The 9,335-nt window shown below is 44.8% G+C and overlaps 1 protein-coding gene across 1 annotated transcript in view; it reads right to left on the bottom strand.

Annotated features, from left to right (window-relative positions):
• Positions 1–9,335, bottom strand: part of T265_04172 (hypothetical protein) — a gene marked incomplete at both ends in the record, with an annotated part of 34,690 nt that overhangs the window by 1,076 nt on the left and 24,279 nt on the right. The window contains 8 exons of the mRNA XM_009168842.1: positions 184–446; positions 1,516–1,848; positions 2,561–2,749; positions 3,142–3,210; positions 5,150–5,387; positions 5,733–5,845; positions 6,848–6,906; positions 9,169–9,228. Of these exons, the coding sequence (XP_009167106.1) occupies positions 184–446; positions 1,516–1,848; positions 2,561–2,749; positions 3,142–3,210; positions 5,150–5,387; positions 5,733–5,845; positions 6,848–6,906; positions 9,169–9,228 (1,324 nt within the window). The remainder of the gene's footprint in view (positions 1–183; positions 447–1,515; positions 1,849–2,560; positions 2,750–3,141; positions 3,211–5,149; positions 5,388–5,732; positions 5,846–6,847; positions 6,907–9,168; positions 9,229–9,335) is intronic.

Raw genomic sequence — 9,335 nt, forward strand, 5'->3', positions numbered from 1 at the left:
ACAAAATAAAATAAACAGTTCGGTGAAGGGATATAGTATAATACTATACTATGACATGTAGCGTACATTCACCCATATTGGCCTGTTTAGCACAATTACATCCACGCACGTGATTCCCGAAACTCTTGTGCACGAACACGCTAGGTGCAGGAGAACCCAGTAAAAATTTCACATAAAACTCACGGTTTCTGTTCATGTGGAATGTGTTCCGAGGGAGCTTTCGGTTTAGTCGGTTGGTTTGATTGTTTTGTGGTAGCGGGACCCGTGGGATTACGTACAGGGGGGTTGCTAATGGCAACGGCAATATTCTTCGAACCGACCAAAAGACCGTCGGTAGCAACCAGGGCACGACTGGCTTGGTCCGCATTTGCAAATTCCACATAGGCGTGCCCTTTAGGTGCGCCATTACGATAGGTTGCAATTCGGACGCTGACCACAGTACCGTGCTGCACAGGAGATAAAGACTATGGTTTAGCCACTGCACAGTACCTTTGGATCGGTATGAAGATGATTGGAAGTTTGGGCAAAAAGAAGTGTTTGTTGGGGGAACATTACATTTACATTTCATGTAAATTCGGTTGCTCAGGTAAGAAAGAAGATCTTGCGAGTAAGTATCAACTGACGTAATTGTTGGTGCGTGTTACAGTGGGAAAAACAGTCTTACGAACAACAGTGATAGTTCCCATCGCAGCCTCAGCAAGCTATCCGAGCCTGAAACTAAAAACAGTCTTACGAACAACAGTGGTAGTTCCCACCGCACCCTCAGCAAGCTATCCGAGCCTGAAACTAAAGTGAGATCATGCGATAATTTCGTCTGATGTATTGAGGAATACCGGATGGATTGAAATAGCGGGATTAATGGGAACAAGGCAAGGTGACCAGGTCTCACCACTTTTCTGAGGCGGCCAGCAGCAAACACAGACTAGGACCCATAACGGTATCGACTCCTAAGTCCGTGAGAACTGAAGTCCGAATTAATAGATTTTTTGTTTACCACAACGACGTCCATTATCGCGATAAAAACTAAAGCTGCACAATGACCCATTCATTAAGCAATGTCCGGGAGTACGTTGTGTGTGGAAGTTTATTTCTTAAAGCATAGGTCCGGAGCAAAGCAAGTCGTAATTCGCGGTATCCCTTTTGCCCTAACTGTTGTTTGCCAGTCTTGTTGTATGCATCCACTGCCCGTCCTTACTAACGTACTTACCAACTTTGGTTCTACGTGAGTTCGAATAACATCTATGGTCGATTCTGTGGAATCCGTTATATAGGTAGGATGGAGTTGGAGTTCACGAATAACAAACCTGAATGGCCTAGATATATCTGGTATACGCCACATCCTCGTAAGGTTTTGTTGCCAAAGCAGCCGGTCTACTGGGATACATTAATTTTCAAGTGAACATAGTAACTGGCATCTCAATGGCTACAACTTGTTCACAGATTAATGAGCCATACGAATCCGAACCACTCTTGTTGATTTCAAGGTATTTGTTCCTAACCGCTAGAGTTACTTACCTCGCCGAATAATTGTTCAAGCGCATGGGCCGTTACGCGTTTGTCGAGATTTCGCACGAATAGCTTCTCCGGTTCCGGCTTACCCGCCGAATACTGAAAGCCCGATGATTTCGAGCGAGTTGGGTCGCAGCGTGAGACAAACATAGGTCTGGCGATGGTCACGGTATCGTCCGTGCTCGATGTAGCTTCGGAGGTAGCAGGATGCCCGATAGGTTGCCGGTCCTTTTTCAGAGCAAAATCTGCAGTGCTGGCCTGTTCGAATTCCACGTATGCGTAACCTTTGGAACGGCCAGCATAATCACGAACCAGCCGTACGGATGACAGTTTGCCACACTGCAAAATATAGTTGAGAATGATATTTCCAAGCGGTCGTACAAAACAGCCCAGCTTGAAATAATCTAACCAGTGGGTAAACGCCACGTTTCAAATGCAACTTCTGTTCATCAACCGCATAGTCAAACTAATAAACGTCTGAGGGTCGGGACGCGTTCACCACCGACCAAGAATTGTACGCACTCGGCACAACCCAGCTCGACGTTTCACTGTGGTGGACGCAATATTTTCCCCCAAGTGATAGGTACGTTTGGCAGAAAAACGTGAAACTAAATTGTGACTGTAAACACTACGGTTTTATAAAGGGGACTGATTGGTTAGCAAGGCTGACGACTGAAACGTGAGGCAAGGAGAGAACGACAGCAGTAGTCTACCAAAATAGGAGGCAAAGTGGAGAAAAGGGTTGCGTACTGCTACGAATACGAGCCAGTCAATGGTGAATGCCTCACCAGGAAAATCCGTCACCCTCGTGAAGTAGTGGGCTACTAATGATAGAATGTGGCAGCGTTTTAGGTGACCGACACGCTCTAGCTACCCAGATAAAATCTGGCACCATTTTCAATATGAGGTACACCAGTTGTTTTACCTATGACTGTCGATCAGCGCAGGCCGGGAGCATACGCATTCGCGTCTCTGTTGAAAAGAATATATATCAGATGAACTGAGCACACTAAACATTGTCGGCTTATGAAAAGGGCAAAGGAGGACTCACCTCTTCGAAAGTACGACGCAGATCGTCTTCCGTGGTGGAATAATCCAAGTTGCTTACAAATACAGTACGGTCGTCTCGAGAGGGATCATGAACAACATGTTCACCATGGGGCTTAGGAGAACCAACGGCTATCTGTTTTCTGAATGGTGGCTCAGCGATTTCGGCTTCTTTAGTCGAGGATTTCGGTTTCTGGGATTTAAAAAAGGTTCCGTAAATCGGGGATACTGCACATTAAGTAAAAGCAATAGGTGAAATTCTTGCTGGCAGTTCGGCTGAATACACCAAGTTCATATAGAATTACCGACTGCATCATTGCTCAAACACCTGCCGCAGTAAACCATCTACAAGGACAGATGAACATGCTCTGTCCAGCCTGATAAGGAGCGAACCTACTGACCGGAAGGCTCATGATTTGAACCCAACACCGGCATCTTGACTGCTTTTATCTAGGTTTGGACAACCTGGCAGTACCTTAGTCCCAATGTTTCCTTTGGGTGACCTGACAACTAGGCTCCGAAATGGCGTTATAGCTAAACGAGGGACAAAGTCTAGCTGCGAGGTCTCTGCAAAACATGACTTACCTTTGCCGCTTTCGGGCCGGAATCCGTCGCTGGAGGTCGTTTCCTGGTAGAAGTATTTTTGCTGACAGTCTACAAAAACGTGAAATTACGGACATGCATTAAGTCTAATAAAGACAAATATGTTGTAGCTCGTAATTTGCACTTGGATGTCAAAGTATACTCCATTTACATTCCTGTGTTCAAGTTGTTTTTTATTTACATGCGAAAACATTCGGGGGGGGGGGCAGTGAACACCAATCAGCAACAGTCCCGAACCGAGAATTTAAAGTTGATTCTAAGTAAAATGTACACTTTTGCTTGTTGCGGGGATAAATTGGGAGCATTCAAGGCCAAACACACCTAAGCGTTGAAGGTAGATCGGATGCTATGTTCTTGTAAGAGCACAACATAGTCGGTACTGGGATAATGCCATTTCCACCCACGCGTCAAACTAAACTCGAGATATCACGAAAGAATGCGCCCCATCGGTGCTGATAAAGTTGAGCTGATTTAAAACTGCAAATATCTCAGACAGGAACACATGCCTTTTGTAGATAAACAGCCGCACACGAGAATGAGTTAGGTTGGCCTCATGGGTGTTCTCTCACAAAGGGACTTCATGCACTTGCTGAAACAGCTGACAGGTCGAGAAACACGGAGTAAAACACAAAAGGTATCTGAGATCCAGCTCTAATGAGCTATACAGATGAACAAGCAGCTTGCTAAACCGGGGTTTGTGGTGCTTCCTCGTGTGCGGGGAACGGGATGCCGTCACACTCGATGGGCTGATGTCCTAAATAAGGAGCACCACAAATACTCCGCCATGGTTGCTTACTCAACTATTATTGAAAGCACGTGAAGCTGAAGGATACCAGAGACCTCAGTTGAACAGAGCAGCGACGCGTTACAATACACCCTCGGAACCTCCGGACGTTTCTCGGTGGGGTCCACATGATTCCCGTCCAAGAGTAGTCGGAAACCCCAAAGTAGTTGACGCGTAACCGGTCGCAGAGGCAAGTTTGCAGTCACTTCTCAACAAGACCGACTAGCTAACGGTTGTCTGTTGTTATGATCAGTTCGTGATGGGTGATATTCGTAAACGATACCCGGTCAAATGCGCTGATGTCTTCATCCAACACTATGCTTGGACATAGTTAATGGTTTTGGGAGGTGCAGGACTCTGAGCTGTTTTCCATAGACATGCAAGAATTTTTCAAGTTCCCACTCTCTCCTTTTCTGTTCACCTTTCGCTGAGACTTTCCTGCTTCATAGTTGCATGGAAATTAGACACTAGTTTTCACTGTCGATGTATGGATGTCTGCGCTGATGGTGATGATGACAGTCAATCCCGAAGTATTTAAAAGCAAAATAAGGCTGTTTGAGCCCGTTGCTTTCTGTGATGGATAGAAAACTGCGTAAGTTGATCGAATGAAAGAACCACAGCGAATCACCTCTGACTTCCTGTAAATAACGAAATCGCAAGGTACATTTATCAGAAGAGAGAAAATAAGCCAAAGAGACAATCTTAAACCATTGTGAAACAACCTTTGACCGGGGCCAGGGAAACAAAAATGGCGCTACAAGCTTAGAGGATATCACGAATTTTGACATTCCTTGGTTTCCATTCCTGTTCTGCCGCTAATTTTCCTATTTTCAATAGGTGGCACAACATAGGAATAAATCATATGTAGGGTAGGGGGCGAGATGGCCCAAGTGGTTAGAGCGCGGATTTACTGACCGGAAGGTCCGTGGTTCGAACCCGACCTCTGCCTCTCGACTTCTCCTGTCTAAGCTTGGGCAACCTGGCAGTATCCCAGCCCTCGTGTTTCCTTGGGGTAGCATGGCAGTTAGGCACTGGAAGGGTGCTATAGCTGAACGATTTTATGTAGGGTAACAGAGGATTACCGAAGGTTGGTCTCTTAATAATAACATTGGATAAGAATGTCAAAAGCACTCTTCAGAGACCTGGAGAATTCTTGGCAAATTGGAAGGTGAATTCAAGGCTGCGTCCGGACTAGGTGAAACATACCGGTTCAGAGATGTGTGTTTTCTTGGTACGAACGCTTGCGGTTGGATGAATATTAAGTCCTAGGTCTCCAGTACGTGATCGCACACGCGCCTCCAGTTCAAGGTATTGTGCAATTGGTAGACCAGCCTCGCAACTAAAGCGCAGTATATGTGAGAATACGTTGTCTTCAGGATCCGGGTTGATTGAGTTGATAGCCATACGGGAAATACGATAAAAGTGTTTTGCATCACCCCAGTCACTGAAATGACAAGAAAACGTGATAGCTGTGGTCAAACGTGCGATTTAGTTGAGGGAACAGCTTGCGATGCTCTACAGCGACTGCATCTTATCGAAGTAGTCCCCAGGCGTGTATATTGCTTCAATGTACATAACTTCAGTAACGAAGTAAAAACCCACTTAACGCATCTGGAGGCCGTACCTCAAGGTGAGAAAATTTAGAAGGCGGATATCGGTTGCCGAATACTGCAAAGGGATACAGAAAATCACTCTTCTTTTGGCATACAAGAGCAAATTGTCATGAGTTCATGAGATTCCAAACGGACCGCTGGTACCACCCAATAAACGAACCTGATTGTTAACGTACCGTTCGAATCGTAAGTAGGCGAGCCAAAACTGTCCCTGAGCACCATGTCCAGGTTGTTGCATGAATTGGGACCAAAGCGCACGCGCAGCGCTAGTGTTCTTAGCATATTTGGCCTTGAAGGGTGTAGAGAGAGGTACAGTAAAATGCTTAAGCAAGGTTTTTTTTTCGGAAATTTGGTATCGATGGTCTCATATTTGTCATGGATGAGAGTTGGTTGTACGATAACGACGGAACATTCAGGATTCTCTCGCCAGAAGTTGGTCGCCTAGGGGATTTTTCAGAATATGATCACATCTTCCCAACGAAGGTCTGGTAAATTTGGGATAACTATCAGAAAAGGACACGCAATTCAAATATTGCTAAGCTAATACGTTGTGGCAGTCCGCACAACGTATGACCAGCTGTCCGCTGAAGAGCACAGCGGACAACCTTGCAATGATGAAGAAATTCAGCAAAGCGATTGACTGCATGGAAACCTGGTCTTAAGCAGTACATATGTAAAAGAGACCTATGACAGACGCGAACACTGAGGCGAGGACGTTGAAGCTTCTTCTGATTCAAGCCCCCGTCTAAATTGTACTGTTGGTCGACGATACAAGATATATCGACAAGACATCTGCGGTACCTAAAGAATTCTGATATATGTTCTGTGAGCCTCTGGTTCCGCAGTCTCAGCTCTATAGGATGCACCGTAAACGTCCTTGCTTCAGCCCATTTATTAGTACGCATAATGCAACACTTACAACTTTGGTGTGTGCGTGTAAGTAAGCGATAGTTTCCAGAAGAGGAAAATTTGGTGAACAAGTTTACGCATTCTCTGTCCACAAATATGGCGAGCTGTTGGTCACCGTGTGTGTGACCTTGAAAAGCTCAAGATCTTCGCCAGACTTCGCGACATAGCATTTTAACCCGTGTATCAAATACCAAAAAAACGTAAACTCCTGATTACTGAGACTATCGTCATCAGTTCGTTCGACAAAAAATATTGAAGTGACCATTGTAGGACCGAGGACGAAAAACCACTCATAGATCAAATGCAGGGGTTTTGAGGGTATAAAAATCATGCGACGAAAAAAAATTAAATTATCTACGAATGATGAGATGGCAACACTAACCTCGACAAATGACTGGTACTGAACTAGAATACCGTCTGGGTCCGCTTGGTGACGAAAATCTGAAAAAAGAAATGGTGAAAGTAAGACAAGGCACACAAATAGGTCAAGTCCTTCTAGGGTTCCAACTGACACTCAGATCATGCCGCAGTTGAAGCAGTGGAGAGCAGCAGTAGACTCGCTCATTCTACCAGTGAAGATATCGTCCCAGATGAGGTTGCTTCACCCAAACGTTTACATTATGCATTTTGGAACACCGCAGTTACAGTACACAGTCTGCGCTCGCTTTAATGAGTTCCGTACAGCAGTTGACCCAGTTAAGCACGACAATCTTCGATCGATTTTGATGTCGATTATATTCATGATAGGATGCTGGGTCACATCAAGACCTATAACCGGAGCACAAGATCCCACGGTGGAATCTAGTGGATATTACTTCAGACTCTCACATACTATATGGGTGGCTAATTGAAACTATGGTTTTCAGTTTCGCATTGGACTGGACAACGGTGCACGTTCTAAGCGACGACAGTGACTGCAAGTGAGTCGAGCAACCCCCGACCGACCGACGGTACCGCTGCGCTAAGCAATGATCCAACGGAGATGCAGTTTGTTCTTGGTATTAACGGTCACGATACTACGCTGGCTAGATCAGAGATGAAGGTAAAAAAGCAAACTTTTTCGCTATAGGCAGAAACCTTCAAATAAGTTTACTCAGCATCTGTAAACAGCCTCTAAAACGAAGTTGATTACTTTTTTAATTGTCAAATGACATATTGGGGTGAAAAATAAGCGTCTGTATTGAAAACCCCTCAGGCAGCTCAAAGCTACTTTGAGGATGTCCGTAAGACAATATTCTAAATAAAACAAGGGTAGAACACATGTGCCTGACGGATACTGAAAGACAACTAGCTCCTTCGGGCAGACTACCTTCCGAAACACTTGGTGCATCAAACGGATGGTTGGCTAAAACGCCGTTGGCAATCTACACCTCTCTCTCTCTCAGGATTGTAATCAGGCCAGGAAACCCAAAACCCGGTTTTCGACAGCTGGGCTTCTCCATTTTGCACATCAAACACCGTTAAAAATATGTATCTTCCTGCCAAATGTTGTTGTTGGGCGGCGGTAATTTCATGTCACCTCGGTAAACAGACACTATCTGTGGCTACTGTTAACCTCTTGTTCACCATCGAATCTATCCTTTCCCAAATGTGCACCTGCATAACAGGAAGATCGACGAAGATGGTCAACCACGCGGTCGATTCGTGTAAATTATAGTGGACTTAACTGTTACTAGGCATGTGGAGTATCAATTACATTTGTGAAATGTGACTACTCAAATATGACCGCGAATGCAAAGCCTAACTGCTCGGCAGGATGGCTGATTAAGAAATTTCTGTAGTGACTGTGAGTACCTGAAAACAAAATGTTAAGGTGTTCCCTCCGCGGCTTCTCTTAACTCAGGCAACTTATATGACAAATAAGCTAAGCATTCTGTTGGGTTACGATGTCCGGACATCACCTGTTTCTGAAGTCTACCTCTAAACCGCTTAGCTTAGCCAATCGACTAAATAGCGTAACCATGGTTAACCTTGGTTGGGAATATTTCGCAAGTTCCAGGAACCAGTCTGAGGGAAGTGGAAATACGGCGAGAAGGTAAGGCGACACAAAAATGACTGTGTTCTCAGCTTAGTAAGTTCAACTCAGGTTAGTCGTTACGGGAGAACCTTATTTATGCACTGAGAAGCAAAGAATTAAGAAACCAACAGCCACTTCTGGATTCGCCTGACACATCAGCTCAATGAAGTCCTAACCAGGGTAATTAATATCTTACATGAACACCATGAGCGCACTTTGTGGCGGTACAATACGAAACTGAGGGACTGAAAAGGTCTACATTAAGTGCTCAGCCACCCGAAGTTGACGAGTGGGTTATATAAGAGACTAGATTCAACAGTATTCAGTGCGACGTGTTCGGCAATGTGAGCACACATGACAAAATGCGACATGTATACTGTGACATTTTAAGTTAAGATTTCTACAGATGCAGGTCGGTTCAAGCACCGTTTGACTATATGTAGAAATATGTTACTTTAATGGTGAGACACATGACGCAGTACAGTACAGTTAGATCTCAAATTTTCTGTTCAGAGGGATGCCCGCAGGCTGTGCTTCAGACATATGGCACTAAAAGGCAAGCAACATAAGAGATGGGCTTGACTACAGCAAAAGTGACCAACAGTCCATAACAAAAAGCAATATGACATTATAAAAAACCCTGATTATTTTCGGCCTATTTGAACGCAGACGAAGTGGCGACTCACGCTTTCGAAGGGATGACTCGGCTCTGTCGAACGTCAACCGCAGATCTGATAACAAAGAGTCTGAAATGGAGAGGGAACAAGGTTTGGAAACATAAAGGATCACCATAAGAGGAAACGAACCAGTTGGTCACTGAGGCAATATATATATATATATATATATATATATA

This window comes from Opisthorchis viverrini, assembly GCF_000715545.1.
Source record: "Opisthorchis viverrini unplaced genomic scaffold opera_v5_67, whole genome shotgun sequence".
Lineage (NCBI taxonomy): Eukaryota > Metazoa > Platyhelminthes > Trematoda > Opisthorchiida > Opisthorchiidae > Opisthorchis > Opisthorchis viverrini.